This window comes from Dama dama, chromosome 8 (genome assembly GCF_033118175.1).
Source record: "Dama dama isolate Ldn47 chromosome 8, ASM3311817v1, whole genome shotgun sequence".
NCBI lineage: Eukaryota > Metazoa > Chordata > Mammalia > Artiodactyla > Cervidae > Dama > Dama dama.
In genome coordinates this window covers 2,824,721-2,851,816 of record NC_083688.1, presented here as the reverse complement: position 1 = coordinate 2,851,816, position 27,096 = coordinate 2,824,721, and the positions used below count along the sequence as shown (strand labels likewise).

General features: G+C 57.1%; 2 protein-coding genes across 4 annotated transcripts; one reads left to right on the top strand and one right to left on the bottom strand.

Moving 5' to 3' along the window:
* Nucleotides 1-383: 383 nt before the first annotated feature.
* On the bottom strand, nt 384-17,118 carry SLC66A1 (solute carrier family 66 member 1). 3 transcript variants are annotated; one of them, XM_061148049.1, is made up of 9 exons: nt 17,072-17,118; nt 16,170-16,229; nt 11,418-11,632; nt 4,732-4,861; nt 4,032-4,119; nt 3,326-3,468; nt 3,094-3,186; nt 2,345-2,530; nt 384-741 (listed from the first exon to the last, which is right to left on the bottom strand). In XM_061148049.1, the coding sequence occupies exons 3-9, from the start codon at nt 11,579-11,581 to the stop codon at nt 670-672; spliced, it is 876 nt and encodes a 291-aa protein (XP_061004032.1). In that variant the 5' UTR covers nt 11,582-11,632; nt 16,170-16,229; nt 17,072-17,118; the 3' UTR covers nt 384-669. The 3 variants fall into 3 exon arrangements, with proteins under 3 accessions (XP_061004032.1, XP_061004031.1, XP_061004033.1); XM_061148048.1 differs by lacking the exon at nt 17,072-17,118 and adding an exon at nt 16,824-17,043; XM_061148050.1 differs by lacking the exon at nt 16,170-16,229.
* Nucleotides 17,119-17,331: 213 nt separating this feature from the next.
* On the top strand, nt 17,332-25,333 carry LOC133060551 (aflatoxin B1 aldehyde reductase member 4-like). The gene is made up of 7 exons (XM_061148047.1): nt 17,332-17,659; nt 20,275-20,462; nt 20,634-20,738; nt 21,603-21,699; nt 21,927-22,026; nt 22,619-22,748; nt 23,535-25,333. The coding sequence occupies exons 1-7, from the start codon at nt 17,332-17,334 to the stop codon at nt 23,694-23,696; spliced, it is 1,110 nt and encodes a 369-aa protein (XP_061004030.1). The 3' UTR covers nt 23,697-25,333.
* The last annotated feature ends 1,763 nt before the right edge of the window (nt 25,334-27,096 follow it).

Here is a 27,096-nt window from a genome sequence, read left to right as displayed (position 1 = left end):
GGTCTTTTCTCGCCACTGTGTCCTTACCACCAGGTATGGAGCCGTCACAAAGAAATAGGTTGAAGAACCCAGAGGCCCGGGAGGCTGGGCAGGGACAGGCCAGCAGACACAGCCCCCTCCGGCCTGGATCTCCCACACTCTGAGCCCTCACGCCCACCTGGGGCCTGACTCCCATCCCTCCCCATTCCCCAGAACCTGGCATCTGGGGAAGGAAGACCACCACAGGCCGCCTGGGAGTACCGTTTACTAGGCCACGTGTGGTGGACAGGGCAGGCCTGGGTGCGCCTGGGCCCCTCCCTGGGGGGTGGGGGGTGCCAAGGGGGTGACGGGCAGTGAGGTAGGTGAGCCATGGGGCTCAGGTACTCTGAGGGGCGAGTGTCTGCTGCAGCCCCTCCCCGGGCTCCAGGGAGAGTGGCCTCCGGCCCCGCGGAGGACAAGTCCCAAGTTGGGGTGGGGGGCCCAAGGGCCGTCCTCCAGGAAGAGGCAGTCAGCCAGGGCTTCAGCTCACGAGCCTTTGGGGGTGCTGGAGGGGCGTTTGGGCCGGCAGTTCCAGGCTCCCCGGCGCCCCCCCGGCCCAGACCGGGGCAGGCAGCGCCGTCACTGCACGCCTCTCCCTTCCTGGGGGCGTCAGGAGGCCCCGGGCACCTCCTGGGCTCAGCCTGGTCCTGCTCAGCCGGGAAGGAGCGGCTGGCGCTCGGATGAGGGGGCGGCGTGCCGGTACATGAAGAACTGCACGGAGATCTGGGGGTCGACGTCAAGGCCCAACACGCGGAGACGGGCAGGTCCCGCCCCGGGGGCCTGCTCAGAGCTGCTCCCCTCTGCCCTCCCTCCCTGCCCCGCACCCTGCTGCTGGGAAGGGTCAGCCGTGGCCTCCCGGCCCCTGTTTGTCCCCCTCGCCAAACCCCATTCATCTGCCAAGTCCAGCACCGGGGTCCTCCTCCCCCAGGCAACCTCCTCTGACCCCAGCCCCACCATCTGGCCTTCCTCCCCCCTCCAACATCCTAGGGGGTCCCCCAAGTGGCAGTGTTGGGGGGCGGGGATCTGGGGACACTAGAGCTTAGCTTTTCTTCATCTCTCTTTGCACCCACCCGGAATGCCACAGACATTAAAACAAGGGCCACATTTACTTCCTCCCAAAGGAGATCAAAGTAACGCCCTGCCTGGCCCCTGGCAAGCCCTTACTGAGCACCCACGGTGTGCAAGGTCCACTGCCGAGGACTTCCAGACACCTCGGCTCATGTGACTGCCCATGACTTGATGAACATCAAGAAGGGGACACGGAGAGTGCTCCACGTCACACAGGACACAGGGGAGCCAGGACTGGAACTCAGCTTTTTCTGTCTCTAATTCACGTGTGTCTCCAAGGTGCAGCTTTACTTTCTCCGGCCTGGATGGGCTGATTTATGCCCTGCTCCCCAGGGCCTTTGCACGAGCTGTTGCCGCAAACATTCCTCCCTTGCCTTTGCCTCCCTAACTTCTCCTTCAGGGCACAATTCAAATGGCACTCGTGGAGGCCTCTGCTGAGCCTCTAAACCTCTAAACCCCTGGTCACACACACTTACAGTTCTTCTCCGCGGTACTCGGTGGCACCGCAGTGAATTACTTATGATTATGTGTGTCCTGTCAGCCTCTCCATTGAACTATAAGCTCCCCAAGGCAAGGGCCATCTGTTCTAGCTCATGACTGGATCTGGTGCCTACAGAAGTGCCCAGAACATGGGAGGTTTGACTCTTGAATGGCTAGATGGATGGATGATGGATGGATGGATGATGCATGGATGGATAGATGGATGGATGGATGGATAGAAGGATAGATGGATGCACAGATGGATGGATGGATGGATGGATGCACAGATGGATAGATGATGGATGGATAGATGGATGCGTGGATGGATAGAAGGATAGATGGATGATGGATAGATGGATGGAGGCATGGATAGAAGAATGGATGGATGGATAATGGATGGATGAATAGAAGGATGGATGGATGATGGATAGATGGATGGATGCACAGATGGATAGATGGATGGATAGATAGATGGATAGAAGAACAGATGGATGCATGGATGGATGGATGGATGGATGGATGGATGGATGGATGGATGGGTAGATAGATGGATGGATGGATGGATAGATGATGGATGGGTAGATGATGGATGGATGCACAGATGGATAGATGATGATGGATGGATAGAAGAAGAGATGGATGTATGGATGGATGCATGCATGCATGGATGGATGGATGGATGGATGATGGATAGATGGATGCATGGATGCTGAAATTGTGTACAGGGGAGGCTGCTGCAGCCCCAGCGCCCCACCCGCCCTCACACCCTGAAGGATACGATGGTGTCGAGCAGCAGGACGCCCAGGCTGCCCACAAGCCAGGGCAGGTGGTGTAGCACGTAGCTGCCCTCGCTCTGGCCCTCCTCGGGGTTTTTGAGCAGCACACTCAGTCCATACAGCGTATTCCCCAGCATCACCAAGGCGAACAGTGAGTACGAGATTCCCTGGGTCGACTTCCGCAGGAACTGGAGGCGGAAAAGGAGAGGGTCAGAGACCTCCAGCAGTGTTCCTGTCTCTCTGGACCGTAACTGTCCACGTGCCCGTCTGCCCTGTTACACTGAGCTGACTGCACAGGGTGTGACTAGCGCCCGACACAGGCCTGGGGCCCAGACCGTCCCTTCCAGGGCCTGATTCCTCATCCCCGCTCCAACATCCTCGCCCAGGTCGGCAGGAGATCGAGGCTGTGCTACCCTGCTGGCCCCAAGCTGCCCGCTCCCCAGCCCCATGCCAGCTCAGCTCAGCAAGCCCCCACGGCCCTGGTTCCTCAGCCTCTCGCTCCCACCTGACCTCCTACCTCCCCGGGGCACGCAGGGGTCCTGTACCCCCGGATAGCAGCCTGGCATCTCGTGCCCATTCCCAGAGGCAGACACTGAAGCTTGGAGAACCGGATTCCATTACCCAAGCCAACAGTGAGGGTGGACCAAACCTGCTCCACGAAGACCCCGCACCCCCGTGCTAGCCCTTCACCCAGGGGCCCAAGCTGCCCGTCGGCCCTGCCCACGGCCCTGCCCCCCTGCCCGCAGCTCACGTTGGTGCGGATCTGAGGCAGCCGGGAGAACAGGTACAGCACGCTGGACACGGAGCCGATGACGAAGCCAATGATCTCCTTTCTCGTGAAGGGCTGAGAGGGCGGGGGAGGCTGCTCGGTGCCCAGCAGAGGCCAAGGGTGAAGGGCAAGGGCCCCAAGCTCCCTTCTGGGGAGCGATCCCCCCGACCATGTGGCCCCAACCCCACTCCACCCTCTCACGCCCGCGTCTCACCTTATTGCCCGGCTCCACGGACAGGAGTGTCCGCCCCTGGAAGACTTCCCTCGGGGCAGCCACCGAGCCAGCGCTTCTCAGCAGCGGGGTGGTACACACCACGCCCAGGATGAACAAGAGCAGAGAGTTGATGGGGGCAGACCCTGGACGTGAGGTGGGGGGACGCTGAGGTGAGGGGTCTGAGTGCAGGCAGACAGGCGGGGCTGAGTCCTGGCCTTGCCCCTCAGTGGCTGTGTGACCTTGGGCAAGTGACCTAACCTCTCAGCTTTCATCCTTCATCTGCAGGATGGGTATAACGAGAGTACCCTTCTCCTAGGGTTGTAAGGGTGACTCGGTGAGGGCGATGGGGGCAGGAAGGGGGTTACGGAGCATGGAAATGCTAATGAAGCCCCACCCCATGTATCTGGGTCATTTCTTGTAAAGCCCGGGATCTGACCCCTTGGGAACACTTCAGGGCAGCGATGGCCTGTGGGCCGGGTGCAGAAGAGCAGCCGACGCTGTGTTCATTGAAGGAGACTGTGCGCGTGACAGGGACTCCCCGTGTCCCTGCCCAGGCGTGCTCACTGCCCTCTATCTCGGTTCATCAGGGCATCAGGCCGCGGCGGTCAGATAAGGCCAGAGGAAGCCTTTCTGGGGTTCGGTGTACCACCAGCCACAGGACACCGCCTCCCCCAGGCCCCCGACGCCCAGGGGCCCCTGCACTCACGCGGAGAAGGGCGCTTCTTAAACTTGTAATAGAAGTACAGTGACAGCATCAGCACGTCGGCCAGGACGTAGTACACGGCCGTGTAGGTCTGCAAGGGGGGCCAGGGCGCTGGCGGCGGTCCCAGGCGTGGGGGCCACACGCCAGCACCGGGCAGCTCGGCCTCATGCCGGCCGGGTGGCCCTGAGCCTCAGCGCTCGGGACTCCTGTCTGCAGGTCTGGAACGGAGCGGGTGGCAATCCCTAACCTGGCAGAGCTAGACTTCAGGTAGGGGACGGCCTGCAGGTGCCTGGCCGGGCAGAGGGAGGAATCGGTGGCCGGGGTGACCAGGCAGCACAAAATGGGGCGTTACAGTCCAGCCTGACCCGGGAGCAGGTACTCACGGTCCCCCTCGGGGAGACAAGAGGGTCCTGATTTCAAGTCTCAGCTCCACCCAATCACAGGAGAAGGGAAAAGCTTCCTCTTGCAGGGCCCTGGGCCCTGAAAGCTCCATCAGGCTCTTAGCACCTCAGAGCTCAAAGCCCCCAGCCACTGTCTGGTTTGATGTGCTCACTGTGTAGATGGGAAAACTGAGGCCCACCGGAAGGCAGGGACCAGCCTGTCGTCACGGTGGGCAGCAGGCAGAGGGGGGCCCTCACTAGATGGAAGGATGCCTCTGCCGCGGCTGTCCCTGGCAGCCCACCCTGCCCGGGGGCCGGCCCACCTGCAGGGGCAGCTGGTCAGCAAGGAAGGAGCCAATGAGATTGCAGGAGTCTCCGCCGATCCAGCCCAGGAGGAACCACAGCGACAGGGCCTGGTCCATGTTGCCCGTCTTGCAGGCCTTGATGTACTGGCTGCGGGGGAGGAGGGAAACGGGAGAGGGGGGTAGGAGGGAGATGGGGGGAGGAGGGAGACGGGGAGGAGGGAGAGGGAGATGGGGGAGGAGGGAGATGGTGGGAGGAGGGAGACAGGGAGGAGGGAGATGGGGAGGAGGGAGATGGGGAGGAGGGAGACGTGGGGGAGGAGGGAGACATGTGGGAAGAGGAAGATGGGAGGAGGGGGAGGGAGACGGGGGAGGAGGGGGAGGGAGACGGGGGGGAGGGAGACGGGGGGGAGGAGGGAGACGAAGGAGACGGGGAGGAGGGAGATGCGGGGGAGGAGGGAGACGGGGAGGAGGGAGACGGGAGGAGGGAGACGGGAGGAAGGGGAGGGAGACAGGGGAGGAGGGAGATGGGGGAGGAGGGAGACATGGGGGAGGAGGGAGATGCGGGGGAGGAGGGAGACAGGGGGAGGAGGGAGACGAGGGAGACGGGGAGGAGGGAGACGGGGGGAGGAGGGAGACAGGGGGAGGAGGGAGACGCGGGGGAGGAGGGAGACGCGGGGGAGGAGGGAGACGCGGGGGAGGAGGGAGATGGGGGGAGGAGGGAGAAGAGGGAGACGGGGGAGGAGGGAGACGAGGGAGACGGGGAGGAGGGAGATGGGGGAGGAGGGAGACGTGGGGGAGGAGGGAGACGGGGGGAGGAGGGAGACGGGGGGGAGGAGGGAGACGGGGAGGAGGAGGGAGACGGGGGGAGGGAGACAGGGGGGGAGGAGGGAGACGCAGGGGAGGAGGGAGACGGGAGGAGGGGGAGGGAGACGGGGGAGGAGGGAGACGTGGGGGAGGAGGGAGATGGGGGAGGATGGAGATGGGGGAGGATGGAGTTGGGGGGAGGAGGGAGACAGGGGGGAGGAGGGAGTCGTGCGCTCAGAGCCCCTGGCTGTGACACCGCGTGGAGCGTAAAGGTGGGAGACTGGGGCTGGGGGGTGGCCGCACAGGGGTTGCTGGGGCTGACCCCCTCGGGCAGCATCCTCATGGGCCTATCTTCGCCCTTTGGGGCTTCTCACCGGGGAATCCTTTCCAGCCCAGCTCTCTGGGACACGCCTCCTGCTAGAGTCAAGGTGGAGTACGGACTCCCCCCAGAGCAGGCTCTCACTGGGACCGGGGCTCAGAGGGTCCCGACGCTTTGTGTCCCAGAGACCCTGGGCTCACTCTTCTATGGAGGGGTCTGGGGTCAGGAGTGGTGTGAAGGAAGGATGGCTGTGGCCGCAGGCCGGGGCCTGGCCGCTGCCCTATCTGCAGGGAGATGGAGGATAAGATGGGCCAGACCTCGCCTGTTATCATCGAGGGCAGCAGAGAAGGGGCGGGGCTGCAGCTCTCCCCTTAGAGATGCCAAGGCGGCAAGTCCCTGTGGCTGATGGGCCTCTCTGGGGGTGCAAAGTCCGGGAACCAGGATTCATACCCCAGCTCCCGGGCTCCAGCCCTGCTGTGAGTCATTCCACGAGGGCCACCTGCCGCTTACCTGCCGCTTACATGTCTCTTTAGTCGTTTGCATGTATTTAAATTAGTAAAAGGGAACGCCCAAACAGGACCTCATCCGGCGATTGATCGCTGGAGACAGAAACTAGGACAGCTGGGCTGGGCCCTGGGCCTTCCCCGCCATCTCCTGCAGAGCGCCCCACCAGGTACCCTCCTGCTGAGCGCCCCACCAGGTACCCTCTGCCCCGCAGTTCCAGCCTCCCTCTCAAGGATCTTTCTTTTCTTTCTCTCTCATTTTTATTTATTTTCTTGGTCACACTGAGTGGCCTGTGGGATCTTAGTTCCTGACCAGGGGTCAAACCCAGGCTTCCTGCACTGGAAGGCAGATCTTAACCCCCAGACCGCCAGGGAAGCCTTCAAGGATCTTTCCAAAACCCCCGTCTCACCAAGATCTTTCAGAGCCTCCCACGGTCTTCGGCAAGGACCCCGCCCTCCAGAGCACGTCCTGACCGGACCGCAGGCCACCCCACCTCTCCACTCTCCTCCCCCAAACTCAGCCTCAGCGGACGGCCCACCAGCCCTTCTCTGCATCCTTCAGGAAACTTCAGTTCCTCCTCAGGCCCTTCTCAGACGTGAGCGCTGTCAGCGCCAGCTACCTCCTCCCGGACTCAAGCCTGCTGAGGGACGGGACCGTGTCCAGCACAGGCCAGGCCCTGAGAAGGCCCAAAATTTGACCCGCAGCCCTGAGTAAAGTACCTCCCAGGACATGGTGACTTGAAGAGTCTCCATCCATCAGGGATGGTCATTCCATCACTCTCACGAAAGGCCGAGTAAGTCCTAAGGAGAAGCTGCAGGTGGCTGCCTTTCCAGCCTCACCTGGGGCTTCTCCCAGACCTCTGACACCCCCTCCCTGGTTAACCAGCCAGCCCCAGGGCTGGCATCACGCCCTGCTGGAAAGGAGACGCCTTAGCCCGCTCCTCGTGGCTTTGGGGACACTCTCACCCCAGGACAGGAAGTCCCTCTCTTCCCTCCACCGGTCACCCAGCTCTGCCCACTTTGCCTCCTCAGGGCCACTGAGCCGACCACCCTGACCCCACCGCTTGCGGACAGCTGGCACAGCCTCCAAGGCAGCCTCTCCGCCTCCAATCTCTCCCTGACCCTCACCCTCTTCCTCTAACGAAGCTCTGCAAAGGCAAGGATGGGGTCGGTTCTGCCTACTTTTGGCACATCCGGAGTGGCAGCTGGGACAAGGTGAGTCAGAAACATGTCAAGCTCCCAGCAGCATGCTGGGACATAGGGTGACGGTAGTCCTTTTAACACCTGGTCTGGGGACAACTGGGTACCACACGCAAGAGAATGAGGGTGGACCCCTACCTCACACCGTGTACCAAATGCAGCTCAAACTGAATCAAAGCTCTACAGTAAGAGCTGATTTGTGATACCGTGGTTTATAACAAGAAAGATATATATTTGCTTTTTCCCCCTGCTCCCTACAAAGCTACTAAAACCCCTGGAATGTCCTAAGGGGTGAGAGAGAGAGAAAGAGAAAGAGAGAGGGGGAGAGACATCTTTTGTAACGTTAACGAGCTGACTTTTGGAAAGCCCTTGGGTCGCCTGAGTGCGAGGACCGCCTGTGTGATCGGATGGTTAGGACGTTCTTTCAGGCTGGGGGCGGGGGCTGTCCTGCCCCCTTCACCCCCTCCAGAGGGGAGAAAGGCTGCTTGCCCAGTCACTAATGACCAACGACTGTGTAACAAAGCCTCTACAAAAGTCACTTCGCTGAGTTCCGTGAGCCGCTCTAGCAAACTCATCGAACCTGACGAGGGGTGGGGGAAGCCCGATCCACAGCACGAGGTCAGAAGCTCAGGGGACACCCTGGCCTGGTCTCTGAAGTGGGGAGGAGAGAGTACTCTTGTGGGACTTGGAGGACTGGGTCCTTAACCTGTGGGACCTGAAAATGTCTTCAGGTATAGACAGTGTAAGAACTGACTGCTTGATTGTGTGGGGAAAAGACACACATCGGAATTGGTGTCAGACTTGGAGAAATCGATATAAAACTCTTAGAAGAAAAGATAAGAGTGAATCTTTTTTTACCAGGATTAGGCCATCATTTTTTAGAAATTACATCAAAAGCATGGTGGCGCTAGTGGAAAAGAATCCGCCTGCCAATGCAGGAAACATAAGAGATGTGGGTTCAATCCCTGGATTGGGAAGATCCTCTGGGGAGGGCATAGCAATCCACTCTAGTGTTCTTGCCTGGAGAATGCCCATGGACAGAGGAGCCTACCGGGCCACAGTCCATGGGGTCACAAAGAGTCGGACACAACTGAAGCAACATAGCACACATGCATACACATCAAAAGTATAAACAACATAAGAAAAACTAGACAAATTGGACATCATCAAATTTTTGAATTTTTGTGCTTCATGTGACATCATCGAGAAAGTGAAACGACAACCCACAGAAAAAGAGAAAAATCTTAGCAAAATACATCTAGAATATATAAAGAATTCTTACAACTCAACCACAAAAAGACAAATAATCCAACTGAAAAATGGGCAAAGAAGCTGAACAGACCTTTTTCCAAAGAGACTAGAAGTTGGCCAGTAAGTACATGGACAGCTACTTAATATCACCAGCCATCAGGGAAACACAAATCAGAACTACAGTGAGATATCACTTCACACCCACTAGGATGGCAATAATAAAAAAGATAAGACTATTAACGAGTGTTGATGGAGATTCAGAGGAACTGGAGCCTTCATATGCTGTGGGTGAGAATGTAAAATGGTGCGACCACTTTGGAAACACACTCTGGCAGTTCCTCAGAAGATTAAACACAGGACTTCCCTGATGATCCAGTAGTGAAGAATTCACCTGCCAATGCAGGAGACGCAGGTTTGGTTCCTGGTCCGGGAAGACTCCACATGCCTCGGGGTGATTAGGCCTATGTGCTCTAACAAGAGAAGCCACTGCAAGGATATGTCCACGCATCACGACTAGAGAGCAGCCCCGGATCATCACAACTAGAGAAAGCCGGCAGGCAGCTACCAAGACCCAGCACAGCCAGAAATAAATTAAAGGCATATTTTAAAGACTGAAGACAGTGACCAAGTGACCCAGTATACCCGTATACTCTTAGGTACATGCCCAAGAGAAGCAGACACATGTGTCCCCACAAGAATTCATACGTGAACCTGCAGAGCAGCCTCAATCATACTGGCCAGAGGCAGAACTCACCCACGTGTCTATCAATGGATGAATGAAAGCACAAAATGTATATACATACAACAAGCTACTATTCAGATGTGAAACAGAATGAAGTGCTGGGACTTCCCTGGTAGCTCAGGGGTTAAGGATCTGCCTTGCAATGCAGGGGAACGCGGGTCTGATCCCTGGTCAGGCAGCTAAGCTCACACTTAACAACTAAGACCTGATGCTGCTGCTGCTAAGTCGCTTCAGTCGTGTCTGACTCTGTGCGACCCCATAGACGGCAGCCCACCAGGCTCCCCCGTCCCTGGGATTCTCCAGGCAAGAACACTGGAGTGGGTTGCCATTTCCTTCTCCATTGTGTGAAAGTGAAAAGTGAAAGTGAAGCCGCTTAGTCATGTCCAACTCTTTGCGACCCCATGGACTGCAGCCCACCAGGCTCCCCCACCCATGGGATTTTCCAGGCAAGAGTACTGGAGTGGGGTGCCATTGCCTTCTCCAAGACCTGATACAGCCAGTCAAATAAATTTAAAAAATAAAAATAAATCTTTTTAAAAAACGATGAAGTATTGACATTATGTACAACAAGGATGAACCCTGAAGATGTTGTGATGAGCAAAAGAGGCCATTCACAGAAGGCCACGCAACGTATGACCTACTCACGAAGTATCCGGAACAGGTAAACCTACAAACAGGAGTGGACTGGCGGCTGGGCCGGGAGCTTTAGAGGGAAATGAGGAACGACTCATTTCTTTCCGGGTTTCTCTGCAGGGTGGTGAAAATGTTCTAAAACTGACTGTGGTGACGGTTACACAGCTCTGCAGATAATAAAGCCGTGAACTCACACATTTAAAAGGGCGAACTCTACAGTATATGAATGATCTCTCAGTTAAACCACTATCTTTCTCCCACAGAAGAAAGAGCATAAAATGTCCTAACGGTGGAGAATGCTCTTACACCGCAGGGCCCTTGATGACCTTTTCGACCTCTCCTCTCCCTGCCCCCCTGCCAGCCTTACCCCCTTGCACAGTGTGTGAAGGCCGTCCTCCTAAACCCTGTGAGGTAGGGAAGAGTATCCCCATTTTACACATGAGAAAACTGAGTCCCGGGGCAGTGAAGGGACTCAGGGGGCCCGCCGGGTCGCTGTCCCCAACCCCAGCAGCGGCCACGCTGTTTCGTAATCGTGGCGTGCCCTTCCCCAGATGGTCTCAGGACAGAGGCCGAGCTGATGCATCCCAGCCCTCCACTCTGCCTCCTCTCTGACTGGTGGTGCGACTCAGGGCCAGTTATTCAGCCTCTCTGGGTTCCCAGTAGACAGGATAGGAACACTACAGATTTCACAGGGTGGTTATGGAGACTGTCGCTCAGTCGCTCAGTCATGTCCGACTCTCTGTGACCCCATGGACCGCAGCACGCCAGGCCTCCCTGTCTGTCACTAACTCCTGGAGTCCACTCAAACTCATGTCCATGGAGTTGGTGATGCCATCCAACCATCTCATCCTCTGTCATCCCCTTCTCCTCCTGCCCTCAGTCTTTCCCCGCATCGGGGAAGACTCGTCCAATGAGTGAGCTCTTCACATCAGCTGGCCAAAGTACTGGAACTTCAGCTTATGAGGATTAAATAGGGTGAAGCTATGTCAGGGTCTTAGAAGAGCTGGGTACACGGCGGATCTCAGTCAACAGGTGGTGTGATTATCATCTGCGTGTCAGCACGGCTGAGCGCTGGGTGAGCCCTAGAGAGGGGCTTGCTGTGGGGCCCTCCGGGGGGGCTGGAAGTCAGTGAGTGGGGCTGGGGGGGATCACACGTGGCCGCGAGTCTGGAGAGGCCCAGGGCCTTCCAGGCAGCCCCTCCTCAAGGCAGCCCCCTGCCCACCCCATGCAGCCCAGCCCTGGTGCTACTCACGGGAAGGTGGATGCCGCGAAGCAGAGGATGGAGAGCAAGCCCAGGCCCACACTGGCCTTGTCCCAGCCGTCCTGGGCGCACTCGCCGAGCACGTCCCATATCCACTGGCTGGAGCCGTTGGGGCAGCTGGAGAAGTTGGCGGAGCCCAGCTTCATCCAGACCATGGCTGCGGAGGGATGAGGGGAGGGAGCCGCGTGCTGAGGCAGGAGACGGCTCTGCGGGAGAAGAGAGGGACTTTCAGCCTCAGGAGGTCCGGGCCTCGCTGTGATCCTGCCACTCTAAGCCCACCCCAGGCATCCTGCCTGGCCCTGACAGAGCCCCTGAACCCCAGGACGGAGATCAAAGTGGCCACACACTGCCTCTGCCGTCAGACAGGTGCATGCGAGTCCCTGCCCCGCCTGTGAACACCGTGACTTCGGGCAAGCCGCTCCGCCTCGCTGTGCCTCAGTCTCCCCATCTGCAGGATGGGATGATGACAATGCCTCCCCCGACCCCATACACTCGTGAGGGTTCAGTGAGTTCATAAATCTAGTGGGGAGGATGGAGCCCTCAAACGACGCCACCTCTGTTCTAACTCTTGAATGTTTCGATAGTTTCCAACCTTTTCTTCTTGTAAATCATGCTGCGAGGGTCTGCTGAGCCCAGGCACACTAAGTGCGTCCTCTCGTTTAAGGTACGGCTTGCGACTTCCCTGGGGTCCCGGGACTAAGACTCCATGCTTCCAATGCAGGGGGCCCGGGTTTGATCCCTGGTCAGGGAAGTTCTGCAAGCCACGCGGCCAGAAAAATTAAAAAGTACAACTGTCCTGGGACTTCCCTGGTGATCCATTGGTTTAGGACTTGGTGCTGTCACTGCTGGGGCCAGGGTTCAATCCCTGGTCGGGGAAATATCCCACAAGCCACATGGTGCAACCAAAAAGAAGAAAAAGAAAGAGTACGGCTGTCCCTCATTATATTGGTCAGCTGAGGCAAGCAGCAAAGAAGGACCAGGTGAGTCCAGTTACACAGGTGGCTGGAACTCAAGCTTGGCGCTCCTAAGCCGCATTCTCCCAGCAACCCGCATGTGGGGGGAATCTGTTGGCAAGGAGCTGGGAGCCACTTCCCTGTTTTCACTGCCGCCAAAGCCAGGAACTGGCTGACACCCTCTGGGTGTCTGTCCCAGAGCAGTCACTGCTTAAGTGACAGTCCTGGGGAGGGAGAGGAGGCGGGGTTGCAGGAGCGTCTCTGCTGACCAGGATCAAGCCCTGATTGCTGAGCGGTTAGCCGGCTCTGTGCTCAGCACCGTGTAAGCTTTTCCGCATTTTGCTGCACATGAACTTCCCTCATGACTCAGTGGGTAAAGAACCCGCCTGCCAATGCAGGAGACACAGGAGACATGAGTTCAATCCCTGGGTCGGGAAGATTCCCTGGAGGAGGAAATGGCAACCCACTCCAGTATTCTTACCTGAAAAATCCCACAGACAGAGGAGCCTGGCGGACTACAGCCCAAAGGGTCACAAAGAGCCGGATGCGACTGAGTACACACACACAGTCTATGAAGTGGGGGCTTCGGACACGTCCATGAGGACCTGGGAAAGCGACTTGCCGGGGCCGCCCGGGCAGGAAGCGCCCATGGCAGCATACTTCTGTCCCTGGGCACGGCAGCACCCTGTGTGGTCTGGCAGGGCGACCCAGGGTCTCCTGCAGCCAAAGGCATGCTTCCCCTTTTCTCACCGCACTCAGAGGGGCCGTCCTCACCCAGGATGAGGCCTTCTCTAGCCACTTTCAGTTTCTGTTGGTGTCAAAAGGCCCTCATAAAACGACATGCGTAGACAAGGCTACAGACTCAATCCTATGTCCTTCCTGCCCCCAGGTTAGTGTGTTGAAACCTACCCCGCAGTGCGATGGGGTTTTGAGGTGCAGCCTTTGGGGAGGATTTAGGTCATGGAGACAGAGCCCTCATGAATGGGATTAGTGCCCTTATTTTAAAAAAAAGACCCCAGGGAGCTCCCTTGCCCCTTCTGCCAGCTGAGGACCCAGCGAGAAGACAGCCATCTGTGAGCTAGGAAATGGGTCCTCACCAGACACTGACTCTCCCAGCATCCTGACCTCGGACTTCCCAGGCTCCAGAACCGTAAAAATTTCTAAGCCGCTCAGACTATGGTCCTTTGCCACAGCGGCCCAAATGGGCTGAGATACCCGGCTGGACCCTGGAACTGCTGAGGCCGCAGCAATTAGGGAGCGGCGGGCAAGGAGAGGAAGCGACTCCGCTGCTTTTCTCAGGAGGCTCCAGCTCTCAGCGCTAACGTGACTTGCCAGGGGGCCCCAGAGCTGGGGGTAAGGGCACTGCAGGTCACCGCCTGGCTGGTTCCCACCGCAGTCCCTCTGAGGCATCGCAAGGGGGGCTGAAAGCTTCTTCCCGTGCCTCAGTGGCCCACCTTGACCTTCAACACAGCTAAGGTTGGAGCCGTCTATCTTATGTCCAGCCACCAGCAGCTGCAAGGCCAGCCCAGGCTGACACCCAGTCCAGGTAGGAAGGGTGCCTTTGCGGCACTAAAGTCACCTCAAAATCAGTCCTTTTGCTCCCCAACCACCCCACCCCGGGATCGCCTCCTCCACCCTCTTCTTGTACAATAGAACCCACACACCGCCGCAGGTCATCAGGGTAGGACACCGCCAGCCTCATTAACTTCTCTGCAAGGGGAACACAGTCCTCATTTTAAAGATAAGGCTGAGTGGCGTTGCGCAAGTAACCGTCTGAGTCTGGGCATAAAATGAGGAAAACGACGCTCACACTTTGGAGTTGCTGTACTGATAAGACACACACACAGCTCTTAGCCCAGGGCCTGACGCCACGGGAGTGAATGAGGATGAGACGCTAGCATCTCAAGCACCCCGAGGCCACTCTCACCCCGTCTTTTCACCAGGTAAGCGAAGAAAGAGAGGCTTCCCTGATGGCTCCGTTGGTAAAGAATCTGCCTGCAATGCGGGAGACCCGGGTTCAATTCCTGGGTCGGGAAGTTCCGCTGGAAAAGGGATTGGCTATTCATTCCTAGAAAGAAGGAAGGTGGAGGGCTTCCCTGGCAGCTCAGTGGTAAATGCGGGAGACACAGGTTCAATCCCTGCTCCGGGAAGATCCCACGTGCCGCAGACTAAGCCCACGTCGCAGACTAAGCCCATGCACAAACACCGAGTCTGCGCTCAGTCTGTTGCAACTAGAGACAGCCTCTGCACAGTGATGAAGACCCGGACCAGCCAGAGCTACATAAAACAAACAATAAATTGAAAGAAGGGCCACTGCAATGAGAAGCTCCAGCACCGGAACTGGAGAGTGGCCCCCACTCGCCACAACTGGAGAAAAGCTGGCCTAACAGCCAGCCAAAAATCCAACAAAATTATTTTTTCTAAAAAGGTGGACACATGCCCGGTGAGGGAGGGAGGCAGGGGTGTCTTGAGGGATGTACTTTGGCTCACAGGGCCCAGGGCCCTGGGTGGGTGGTCCCCTGTCCGTGCATGGGGCCGTGTGTAGCTCGGGGCTCAGGATACACACCTTTGAGACACACCTGAGCCCCAACCAGAAGGCGCTTTCCTCTGAGTGTCGCTGCGCATAGAGCCTGTCACTCAGGTTCTGATCAAGCAGGAAGCCAGCCTGGGCCCACCTTCTGGTCAACAGCACTGAGCGAATGGACGTCCGGGGTTGAGACAAAACTCGCCCAGGTCTGTAGGTGCGATGGGGACCACAGTAGGGATTTTTTTTTTTGGTAAGCTGTACTTCACGGGTGCCCTATCGATGGTGGTGCTTTTAATTTTATTGAAGCATAGCCGATTCAGGGGTGCCTTGTGATCATGAAGGCCACATGTTTGAACTTCAGGATCCGTGTGTCTGGGCTGGGGAGCAGGGATGTAAGAAGCTTCCCCAGTGGAGTCCGAGCCCTCGGATTCTTTGTACATGATCACACCTGAAGAAAGGCATCCCCTGCACAGCCAGGCAACTCTTCCAGATCCCAAACTGAGTCACAGAAATGCTCCCCAATGAAGCTGCCTTTATCTACCAGATAAGTTCAAACGCCTTGAGACAGAGCCCCAGGGTACTCCAGATGCCCCTCCCCATCTCCTGTCCCTCTCTCTAGGCCTTCAGAGGGTGATCCCAGGTCTCCAGATTTAGGTCCAGGCTGACTCCTCCCCTAGGTTTCTCCTTCTCACCCTGAAGGGCATACCAGTGGTGGCTCAGACGGTAAAGCATCTGCCTGCAATGTGGGAGACCTGGGTTCAATCCCTGGGTTGGGAAGATCCCCTGGAGAAGAAAATGGCAACCCACTCCAGTACTCTTGCCTGGAAAATTCCATGGACTGAGGGGCCTGGTAAGCTACAGTCCATGGCGTCGCAAAGAGTCGGACACGACTGAGCAACTTCACTTTCACTTCACAAGACCAGTTCTAAACTGTCCTCTCAATACAGAGGGGCCTCACAGGAGTGGCTGGACAGCACCTGTCATCTCTTCCCCTGCCCTCCTCCACACACCAGAAGAATGCTCATCACAGTCCTCAGGGATCGCCGCTTTCAAGCTCACTTTTCTCTGTCATCCTAGTTGGAAACTTATTCTTAGAACCTAGACACAACAGCTGCACAGTAAAGGTTCAGAAAACAGCAAGAGACAAAGAGGGAGGGTGGGGGAGAGAGAAAGGAAGGAAAGAAGGAAGGGAGAGAAACAAAGGAAGGAAGGGAGACCTAATTGTTAGCTAATAGGTTGAGAAGAAAGCTCTCTGGAACTGACCTGCCTGACGACTGCCAGTGTAGAATTCCTGGGCAAGTAACTGGGCCTCAGAGTTCCAACCTGTAAAATGGGGGAATAATATAAGTATCCACCTGGGAGGCTAGCTGCAGAGTTACATGAGATAATACAGGCAGAGCGATCAGAACGGTGCCTGGCTCAACTTAAGCACTCAGTAGAATAAGGAGGGATAGTGTTATTCCCTTCTGGCTGAAGCGTTCCCCTCCCCCCTACAGAGTCCCTGGCAAACAGCAGGCTTCAGCAAGCGCTGAATAGACAAGACCACGCCAGCCCTCATACCTCCGAAGGCGGACTGCCCGTGTAGGCACTTTGGAAACCTGTCCTAGGCATGGGGTAACAGTGAGCAATCTAGGCTCCCTGCAGGCTTGGGGTGCCGTCTGAGGAGAGGAGCCTCCCGGCTAGGGGCTACCACCCACTCCAGCCTTCCAGGTCCTCGGTCAAAATTCCCTCCGAGTGACTCAGCCCAGCACGGAGCCGCCTGTTTAGCGAAGATAATCATAGGGAAGCCGCTGGGGTCAGCGCTCGTTCGCCGCGAGGCCCCCTCCCCTGGCCCGCCTTTGGGGAAAACAAAGCCGTCAGAACAGAAGGGGCCAGTCGGCCAGGATCGGGAGATGAACAACGGACCCAGACCCTAACCTCTGTGCAAGGCTGGCCGGAGAGGTCGTGATGGTCGCTCCTGATGGGGGAGAGGGTGAGGAATTGGGCCCTCGAGAGCCTGCCAATTCCAGTCCAGAGAGCCTGGCTCCAGGATCTCGCGCCCTAAGGTGGGGGCAGCAGCCCCAAGGCCGTCCGCGGACTGGGGGAAGGTGTTGGAAGGATGTGGCAGCGAAGCCCCGGGGTCCCCTCCCCGGCCCCCCGCAGCCCCAGCCTCAAATTCGGCTTACCGCGTCTAGATCGTCCGGACCGCCCGGCTTCTGGGTCCTCCGGCTTCTCCCTGGGTCAGCTGATCAGAGGCCCCGCCCCGTCCCGCCTCGCCCCGCCCCGGAGCCGCTTGGCTCCGCCTCCCGAGCGGCGCTGCGGGCGGGGGCGGTCCCCGGAGGCGTGGCCAGCGAGCCTTGCGTGCGGAGGGGCGGGGTGACGCCGGGCCCCGCCCCCGCGGCGGGTGGACGGGCCGCAGGCGTCCCAGCGCGCAGGCGCCGGCCTCATGCTGAGGACCTTGACTCGCGTGGTGGGCCGCGCCGCCGCCCGCTGCGCTCCCAGCTCCCGGCCGCCTGAGGCGCGCGCCGCCGCCGCCGCCGCCGCCATGTCCCGGTCCCCGCGGGCCGCCTCTGGCTCCCCGGCCAGGCCCGCCACCGTGCTGGGCACCATGGGGATGGGGCGCCGCATGGACGCGCCCGCCAGCGCCGCGGCCGTGCGCGCCTTCCTGGAGCGCGGCCACGCTGAGCTGGACACGGCCTTCATGTACAACGACGGCCGGTCCGAGAGCATCCTGGGCGGCCTGGGGCTCGGGCTGGGCGGCCGCGACTGCACAGGTAACGCCCGGTGCCCCGACCGCCCGTCCTCACCCCGCCGCGTGCGGCGCAGACCCGTGCGCTGGACGGCCACCCAACCCAGCCACGCCCCCGCAGCCAGGGCCGGCAGCTCCGTCCGCGCCCGGGGCACCGACCTCCCCTCGCCGTCCCGCAGTTTTGTGAAGCCCCCGCTCGCTCTTCGAGCTCCCTGCGCATCCATTCCGGACAGCTGAAGAGCGCTTTCTCCGGAAGACCTTCCCCTCCGCTCTTCTGGGGTTGCAACTCGGTAGCCCCCGAGTCTTAGCCGAGCCTAGTCTAGTCCTTGCTTGCCTACCTCTCTTGCTCTCTTGGTGCTGCTCCCTGCGGCACTGGTCTCCAGAGCTGTGCCCTAACCCGCCTGCCACCTTGCCAGGTGCGCGTAAACGGTCCCCAGGCGCTCTGCCTCCGCCACTCTCCCCATTGCCTTCCCCGCCGGTGCGCCCCCTCGAGCTCCCTTTTTCATCAGGCACTAGACTTCGTTCATTTGGCAGTACCCTTGGCTCTCCCACGGAGAGCTGCAGCATCGCCCCTGGCGAGGCTGGGAGAGCAGGGGTGGTGGGCTGAAGAGTGGGGAGGTGTGAGAGATGGGGTAAGGGCTTCCTGTCCACTTCTGTAGCCCCGTGCCAGCTTCTTATGGAGGTATAACCCACCTCCAGGGAGCTCGTCGTCTAGTGGGGAAGACGGAAGCAAATGATGGCAGAGGAGCCTAGAAGAGGAAGCACTTTTAGGGGAGGAAGGCTTGAGGAGGGCAGGGAGAGGACCACGGAAAGGCTCAGAATGTCCTGGAGCTGGCCCCTCGAGGACCAGTTGTACTTTGCTGGGCAGAGAATGAGAGAAAGGGGTGTGAGAGAAAGGTGTGTGGCAAAGGGCACATCTGTGCCAGGACTGGTGTGTGGAAGGATAGCCTGGAGGCAGGTGTGGCTTGAGTGGAGGCTGTGTGTGTGGAGGGATGGTCCCTCTTCAGCCTGATGCCACTGGACGTGCCTAGGAGGTTGCCTGGAGCTTGGTAGGTCGGACTCAGTAAACTCGGCTGTAACTGTTCCTACCGCACTCTGCCTCTGCTTCATCCTGAGGCTCTTCCTTCCCAGCCCTCTGGGTTGGCCTTAGATTCACAGCTTGGTGGATCTGCAGGAACTGGGAATGTGCATCTCAGACCCACGCTCTAACTCACCTGCTGCTTCTCTTGGCTAATGAAAATCTGGTTTCTGAACTGGTTTTCCTCCCTCCGGCCCTTTCCCGCTTCCTTCTTCTTCTTTTTTTTTTTTTTTTTAAATTTATTTATTTTTTCAGTGGGTTTTGTCATACATTGACATGAATCAGCAATAGAGCCGCTTCCTTCTTTGAGGCCAGCGCTCACTGCTCACTGAGTCAAAGTCCTCACGTTGGACCCAGGGCAAAGTTCACACCAAGAATGCAGCAGGGAGATTGACAGATGTGGGGATGGAGAAAATCTGGACTGGAAGCTGAGGGACTTGGTCCTCCCCTCTCAACCACCAAGTTGCCTTTGCCAAGTGTGAAAAGTACAGAATCCAAAGAGCTGGCATTCTTCTTTCCTTTCTTTTGTTTGAGCATTGCGAGGCTGAGGCCTGCGTAGTTCCCAACCAGGGATCTAAACCCCTGCAGTGGAAGCACGGAGTCCTATCCACTGGACCACGAGAGACGTTCCAGAGAGAAGGCATTCTTTACAGCACTTCCAAGCTGCTTGCATGACAGACAGAGCACTCTCTTGTTCTGCTGGGGCGGGGGTGGGGGGGTGCGCCTCTACAGTGGGGGTGCAGGTGTGCATGCTTCCAGGAATCGAGAAGGGAGAGGCAAACTGTCACTGCCTTCTGCTCATTTTGCCTTTTACCTCTCTCTCAAATGGACCTGCCAGGGGCCATGTTCTGCAGCTGCATCTCTTTCCCGAATTCTTGTAGCAGCTTGTATACTTGGTCCATCTCCAGGTGTGTCTGTCTGTATGGCAGCCGGAGTGAACACAGCTGACTGGTTCACTCATGAAACCTTTGAACCATGGTTGGGATTTGAGAAAACCCTTTGGAATTGGGTCTGAGCTCCTTCTCTTGTCTCGTGTCCCAGTGCTCCCTGCCTAGGGTTCTCGCTCTTATAACTCAGTGATCCACCTACTGTGGTTTCTTGCCTTTGCCCAAGTTCCCACCCTCTGAAACGTGCTTCCCACCCTTGCTTGTTGGCTGGGACTCTTTTTTTAGAGACTCAGCTTCGGGGGTCAGGAAGCCCTCCCTTGAGTTCCTCAGTTGGACATGCAGGTCTGCTCTGGACTCTACTACGCTTTCATATTTAACATCAGCTTCTAGCCTGTGAGCGCCTTGAGGCCAGAGATGGGAGTGTGTTTCCTTCATCTCTGCAGACTTGGGCTCTGCCCCAAGGCTCACCAGCCAGCAGTCGTGACTAATAGCGGCAGTGAACATCAGGAACTCACATGAGACATTAATCCTCATGCTCTCCTTATGAGGGCAGATCCATCGTTTTCACCCTCATGTTGTAGATTAGAGAATTGAAACTCTGAGAACTTAAGTAATTTCTCCAGGGTCATGTGGCTAGTGAGTGGTTACATTAACCATTACATTCTTCCTCCAAAGCGAAAATTGCCACCAAGGCCAATCCCTGGGAGGGGAAGTCACTGAAGGCTGACAGCCTCCGGTCCCAGCTGGAGACGTCCCTCCGGCGGCTGCAGTGCCCCCGGGTCGACCTCTTCTATCTGCACGCGCCGGACCACGGCACCCCCGTGGAAGAGACACTGCGCGCCTGCCACCAGCTGCACCAGGAGGTGAGGGCGGCCCCCCGCTCCCCACCCTGGCCTGTCGGTGCCCAGAGAGCAGAGGCTCTGGGGTGGTCCTGGAGCAGAGCCGCCGGGGCCGGACCCCGCGCCTAGGATCCCAATCTCTGGGACTGGCGTTCTGGGCTGCGGAGGGATCTGAACATGGCCTCTCCCCCGCAGGGCAAGTTCGTGGAGCTCGGCCTCTCCAACTATGCCGCCTGGGAGGTGGCTGAGATCTGTACCCTGTGCAGGAGCAACGGCTGGATCCAGCCCACCGTGTACCAGGTGAGGCCGGGGCTGCAGACGCCCATCTCCAGGGCACCTGCGGTCCCAGGTCCTCTTGGGCCACCCCCCTGCCCCCACCCGCCCGCTCCAGAGCAGCCACTCCCCTGCTCCCAGCCTGTAGACGGCCCCTGGGGGCCCTCAGCCTGGCCACGGGCGCCTGACCTCTCAGGCCCTGGCCCCTCTTCCCGCCTGCTTCTGGCTCTGCGGTCAGTCCGGACTTGCCTCCCCCTTCTCCCTGGAAGGAGTGCCCGGGCGTCACTTAGATACTTTCCTCTGGAAGCCTTTCCCGACAGCCCAGTGGGTCCTCCAGTCTCCAGACCCCATCTTTATGCATTGAGCAAGTATTTCTGAGAATCCGCCGTGATCACAGAAGCCACCTTTATGTGGTCGCCTGTCCTGTCTTGTCTTTTTTTGTTGTTTGTTTATTTGGCTGCCTCGGATCTTAGCTGCATCATGCAGGGTCTTTCATGGCGGCCCAGACTCTCTAGTTGCGGCTTTCAGGCTTAGTTGCCCTACCAGGGATCAGACTTGTGTCCCTTGCCTTGAAAGGTGGATTCTTAACCACGGAACCATCAGGAGAGCCCACTCTGCTTTGTTTTTAACTCGACTCTGACATCTCTTGAAGCAGAGGCCTCACCAGATCCACTTGTTTGAGAGCTCAGGCTCCAGCCCGCGGTTGGTGCCTGCAGATGTGTGTGGGATGGCAGAGCCAGGCCGCCGTCCCTTCCTGGGGCCCAGCACCATTTCCCGTCCAAAGTAGTGACGTTGGAAACCATGCTGGAGTCCTGGGGGGTCTTGACCAAAGACTTGAGAGCAGGCTGGGCTCCCTGGCCGGCCCCGCTCAGCTGGCCCTTCTGCCTGCAGGGCATGTACAACGCCACCACTCGGCAGGTGGAGGCGGAGCTGCTGCCCTGCCTCCGGCGCTTTGGACTGAGGTTCTACGCCTACAACCCTCTGGCTGGTACGGGCTGTGGGGCTGCTGCGGGCACAGGCTTCTCTGGGCGGGAGGGCCTTCCCGACCCCGTTTCTGCCCCTTCCTGACCCGGGAGAAGCCTGGCCCCAGACCTGGGAGGGGGAGGGGTTTGCCCAGACCTCCATCCCTCCTGGTTCCCCTGCTATCACCCCCACTTCCGGTCCAGATGGCCTCTGGGGGCAGTGGCTGGGGGTCTGACTGCAGCCTTCCCGCAGGAGGCCTGCTGACCGGCAGGTACAAGTATGAGGACAAGGACGGGAAACAGCCCGAGGGCCGCTTCTTTGGGAACAGCTGGGCAGAGGTCTACAGGAATCGGTGAGCTGGGGGCGGACGGTGTCAGGACGGGTGGGGTGGGAGGGGGTCCCCATAGTCTGAAATGGAGACGCTCTAGGCTGCTTTCCTAGGGCCTCCAGGCTTTTCCTTGCTGCCTGGACCTAGCTCTCTTGAATCCTGGAGGAATTAGGAAACCCTCTGGAGGGTTTCTTCTTGTATTCTCGGAACCCCTGAGAGGAATGAGGCTCCCTGGACCTTATGCTCAACCTTCCGAGGCATGGTTCATCCCTGAGAAGTGGTGATCACCCTCCAGGAGGGAAAGACAGGGCCCCAGATGAGGAGCAGGTGGCCTGGGGTCAACGTGTGCCCCTGAACTGGCTGCCTGTTTCTCCAGGTAAAATAAGGGCAGGGTTTGAGTTCCTGGGAGTAGACGTCATGAGGTCTCTGGTGAGGGAGCCAGCGTCCTGGGTGCTTCCACTGCCCCCCAGAGCAGGAGACCTCCTGCTTGAGGGGACACCAGCCCCTCGATACTGCAGGCTTGGGGTGGGGGTGCAGCTGCCCGGTTGACTCTTAGGCAGTGGCCCCCGTGTGACCCCGTGGTCCTGACCCCGTGCTACCCTCCCCACCTGTCCAGCTACTGGAAGGAGCACCACTTCGAGGGCATCGCCCTGGTGGAGAAGGCCCTGCAGGCTGCGTACGGCAGCAGCGCCCCCAGCATGACCTCAGCCGCCCTCCGGTGGATGTACCACCACTCCCAGCTCCAGGTAACCTCCCCCCACCCCCCACCATCCCCGGAAGACCCGCTCCTCCTCTCTTTGAGGAGCCAGCATGATGTCTCAATCGTTTTTCCCTCTGAAATCCCCCTCTGGTCCGGTTCTCACGGCAGCCTTCCTGTTGTTCTGGGTGGCTGCCCAAATTTCAGGCCCTGTCACAAGGGCTTTACAAGCACGGATTGAATGATTACTTAGGCCTGATGAGGTGGGATTTTTCCAGTTTTACTGATGAGCAAACATCTGTGAATGGGAGAGAACGTTGTAGTCACGGACTTGATATAAAACCCGCTGGTCCTGCTCCTCTGGGGAGAGTTGGGGTTTCCTTCTTTCTTTGGTGTCCCCTGTCTTCTGGCTGAAGCTTTTCTCCAGCCTCAGCCATTCACGGTTGCATAGTCTCTGGCCTGTATATGGCAGGTTTTCAGTAAATGAGAGTTAAGTGTTCTGTGTAATTTCTCATTCCCACAAGCACGGTGAAAACTGAGATCTGAGTCTTGGGGGTTAAAAAGCTAAACCACGTCTGCACAGCTGCTGATGGCAGAACTGGACTCTCAACTGAGGTCTGAATGAGGGTGAGCGTCGTGGCAGCTGGACGGAAGAAGACGGGGTTTGGGGTCACATAGTTACGATTGCTGAAGGCACCGTGAGTGCTTGTACAACTACATAGGGTGTGAAGAAGATGCCCAACCCCCGTTCCTGGCAGGGGCGGGGCTGGGAGGGGTGTGTTACGGGGTCCCTGTGGAGCATCGGCGTGTGACGTCTGGCCATCTCCCCTTGCAGGGCACCCGTGGGGACGCAGTCATCCTGGGCATGTCCAGTCTGGAGCAGCTGGAAGAGAACTTGGCGGCCACTGAGGAAGGGCCCCTGGAGCCGGCCATCGTGCAGGCCTTTGATCAGGCCTGGCGCCTGGTCGCCCACGATTGCCCCAACTACTTCCGCTAGGCTGCTGCCCAGATCAGGCGCTGAAGGGTTCTTCCTTTTCTGTCGCCTCTTCTGCGCTCTCCCTGGCCGGTCTTTGCCTTAAGCTGGTTTCGCGTGGTCTTTCTCCACTGTCTGGATCTGGGCGTTACTTTTCTAGACCCCCGCCTTGCTCCCTGTTGCCCTCACAATGTATAATGCCGTGGGCTGAGCCCCTCTGGGGCACCTCCCGTCTGAATAAAGCCAACCCTAGGCCTGCCTGTAGCCCGGTCACTGAGTGGACCCGCAGATCTCTCTCCTCAGCTGTTGTGACTTGGCTCCTCCCTGCCTGGCCCTTCCTGCCTGAGGAGTGGAACCACGGGCCGGAGCCCCCACGGGGCAGAGGCGGCGGGAGGGCCCCCCAGCCTGGCCTCTCGGTGGCCTGCAGGCGGCCCTCACGTTCCCACATGCCAGAGGGAAAGGTGGCCATCCACCCCGAGGTGGCTTTTCTCTCCGAATTATCTCACTAAATACTCAGAAATGAAGGATTTGGGCAAAAACCTCCCAGGAAAAAAGTGGGCCTTTCCTGGAGGTCCGGTGTTTAAGACTCTACGCAGAGGATACAGGTTCGATTCCTGCTTGGGAGGTGAGGATCCACGTACTGTGGGGCCCACCCGTCTAAACAAAAGCAGTGCCTTTGCTCGTAGCTGAAGCCTGTCGTCTGCTCACCCACAGATTCTCAGCTGTGCTGCTGCGCCTCCCTCTATTAGAGCGGGCGTGGGCAGCCAGGACCCCAGTTTCCCTCAGCAAATCCCTGCTCCGAGTAGGAGGCCCTCAAGGCTGCAGAGAAATGAGATCCCAGGTCCGGTTGTTTCTGTTAGTACATCACGCCTGGACGAGGGCTGTGAGCCAGGCAGCACCAAATCCGTCTCTCAAGTGACGACAGGGGCTCGACTCAGAAATGCAGCCAAAGGCACCGATCAGAGGCTCTTTAGTCTGAAGGAAAGTCCTGCTTGCCATCTAGAAGGAGACACTCTGCAGATACAGTTTGATTATTTGGAACTTTCCTTTGTCTTCACCTGTAATAAAATGATGCTTCCCCAAATGGGGTAATTACCTTGCTTGTATGATCAGCCATTGTTGCCCAACAAGCCACCCCAAAACTGAGTTGCTTAAGATGACAAAGTCTGCAATTGACCTAAGAAGAGGCAATTCAATTTCTATCAAAACCCCTGCTAGATTTTTTCTTACAGATATTGACAAAATTATTTTTAAATTCATATTTGAAATTCAAGGGATACAGAATTGCCAAAACAAGCAAGAGCAAAGTTCTCCAGTTCCTGATATCAAAGCTTACTACAAAGCTACAGAAATAAAAAACAGTATGGGCCGGCATAAGGATAGACATAGAGACTGATGGAACAGACTTGAGAGTCCAGAAATAAATCCATAATAGCCTAAAAGCAGAAATAGCTCAAAAGGTCCAACAACTGCTGGATGCATAAGTTAAAAGTGATATATCCACACCACGGAATATTCAGCCAATAAAGAAATGAAGTAATGAGACACCTATGATGCGGATGAGCCTGTTTTGCTGTAAGCTTTACTTACATTTTAAGTTCAAAAGATTTGTCAGCAAAAGAAATCAGTTGTTACACATAAACAATTTTGATTTTTTGTAATTATTTGTCTTAATTTCAATATACAGTTATTAAATAGAAACAGTAAGGAAAAGTAACTCTACATATATCACCATGTTGGGCTGACCAACATCCCAACATGTCGAGTGCTGCAAAGCCCCTTGTTAATAGCAATATGGAGCCGCAACTGGGAGAGGGTCCATCCCACAGGTGAGACTTCAAATTGCAGTTTCGGAGCTCCCGCTTATAATTCCAGGGTGCAGACTGATATGCAAAAATGCAGCTGTCCTTTTACTTTGACAATGCTGTTTGTTTCACTTTGTAGTCGTAAGACTTCTTAGACCTGGGGGGCTTGGCCAGGCCTTGAGGGGCTTGAGAGATTCCAAGACCCCCTCCCCTTCTTATCTAAAGTGCTGCCGACATGCTGTGCTTGCAGCGGGCACAGAGTCCTGCCGTGTCCATGCAGGTTAGAATCAGAGGCCTGCTCTCCTGCCTCGGAAGCCTGAACAAGGCTACCTCCCTTTAGTTTCCCTAACAGAACCTTGAAGGTGATACACAAAGTGAAAAATGACAATTCCAAAAGGCCTCATATTATCTGATTTTCATGGAATGTCTGGAATGGGGAAATCTATTAGAGACAGAAACTAGACTTGTGGTTCCCTAGGGCTGAGAGATGGGTTGGAGATTAACTGCTAATGAATACAGGTTTCTTTGGGGGGTGATGAAAATGGAGGAAATGGAGATTAACTGTTAATGAGCACAGGTTTCTTTTGTTGTTCAGTTGCTAAGTCGTGTCCAGCTCCTTGCCACCCGGTGGACTGCAGCACGCCAGGCCTCCCTGTCCTCTATCTCCCAGAGTTTGTTCAAACTAATGTGCCTTGAGTAGGTGACGTTTCTTCTGGGGGTGATGAAATGCTTTAAGTTTGATTGTGATGGTTGTACAACACTGAATACACAAAAACAAAAAGACGATACTTTTAAATGTATTCTTTTTTAAAGAATTGTGTGTGTTTGGATGTGCTGGGTCTTTGTTGCTGCACGCGGGTTTTCTCTCGTTGCGGGAAGTGGAGGCTGTTCTTCGCCGAGGTGCCTGGGCTTCTCGCTGCGGTGACTTCTCCTGTTGCAGGGTAGGGGCTCTAGGGCACACAGGCTTCAGTAGTGGGCTCTGTAGTTGTGGCCCATGGGCTTGGCTGCTCCTCGGCATGGGGACTCTTTCTGGACCAGGAACTGAACCCGTGTCCCCTGCGTTAGCAGGCAGACTCCCAACCACTGGAACACCAGGCAAATCCTGAGTTGTGTACTTTAAATGGGTGTCTAATAATGTGGATTATGTCTCACTAAAGCTGTTTAAAAAAAAAAAAAACACAGTCATTTAGCTCAGAAATCTGTCACTTGGCAGGGCCCAGTGGGGAGCAGGCCTCTGTTCCCCAGTGTCTGAGAAGTGACATGACACCTGGAGGCTAAAATCACCTGCGGCTAATTCACACATCTAGTGGTTAATGCTGATGGTCAGCTATTGTCATCACTTAACACACAGCCCCTCCATGTGGCCTCGGCTTCCACACAGCATGTCAGCTGGCTTCCAAGGACAAGCATGTCAGGAAAACCAACATCTCTCTTGTCTCATGGAGGAGTGTCTACGCTATGTTGTAAAAAGAGGATGGGAAAGGAATAGATGGTCGTCTTTGGAAAATAAACTCTGTCTCTGGGCGCAGTGGTTCTAAGTGGTCAAGTCGAGAAGATGAACTTCTTGACTGGTCAGGAGACCTTTAGCCCTGAGTGTCTCTGTTAGGGATGTGTTATCT

Excerpts from the sequence above, each read along its gene's own strand:
- SLC66A1 (XM_061148049.1), bottom strand. The coding sequence starts at position 11,581 with ATGGTCTGGATGAAGCTGGGCTCCGCCAACTTCTCCAGCTGCCCCAAC. Across the intron at positions 4,120-4,731 it reads CTGACCAGCTGCCCCTGCAG|ACCTACACGGCCGTGTACTA; the intron begins GTGGGCCGGCCC and ends CCCCCCTTGCAG. Across the intron at positions 3,469-4,031 it reads TAAGAAGCGCCCTTCTCCGC|GGTCTGCCCCCATCAACTCT; the intron begins GTGAGTGCAGGG and ends CCTCACGTCCAG.
- LOC133060551 (XM_061148047.1), top strand. The coding sequence starts at position 17,332 with ATGCTGAGGACCTTGACTCGCGTGGTGGGCCGCGCCGCCGCCCGCTGC. Across the intron at positions 20,463-20,633 it reads GCCACCAGCTGCACCAGGAG|GGCAAGTTCGTGGAGCTCGG; the intron begins GTGAGGGCGGCC and ends TCTCCCCCGCAG. Across the intron at positions 20,739-21,602 it reads TCCAGCCCACCGTGTACCAG|GGCATGTACAACGCCACCAC; the intron begins GTGAGGCCGGGG and ends TTCTGCCTGCAG.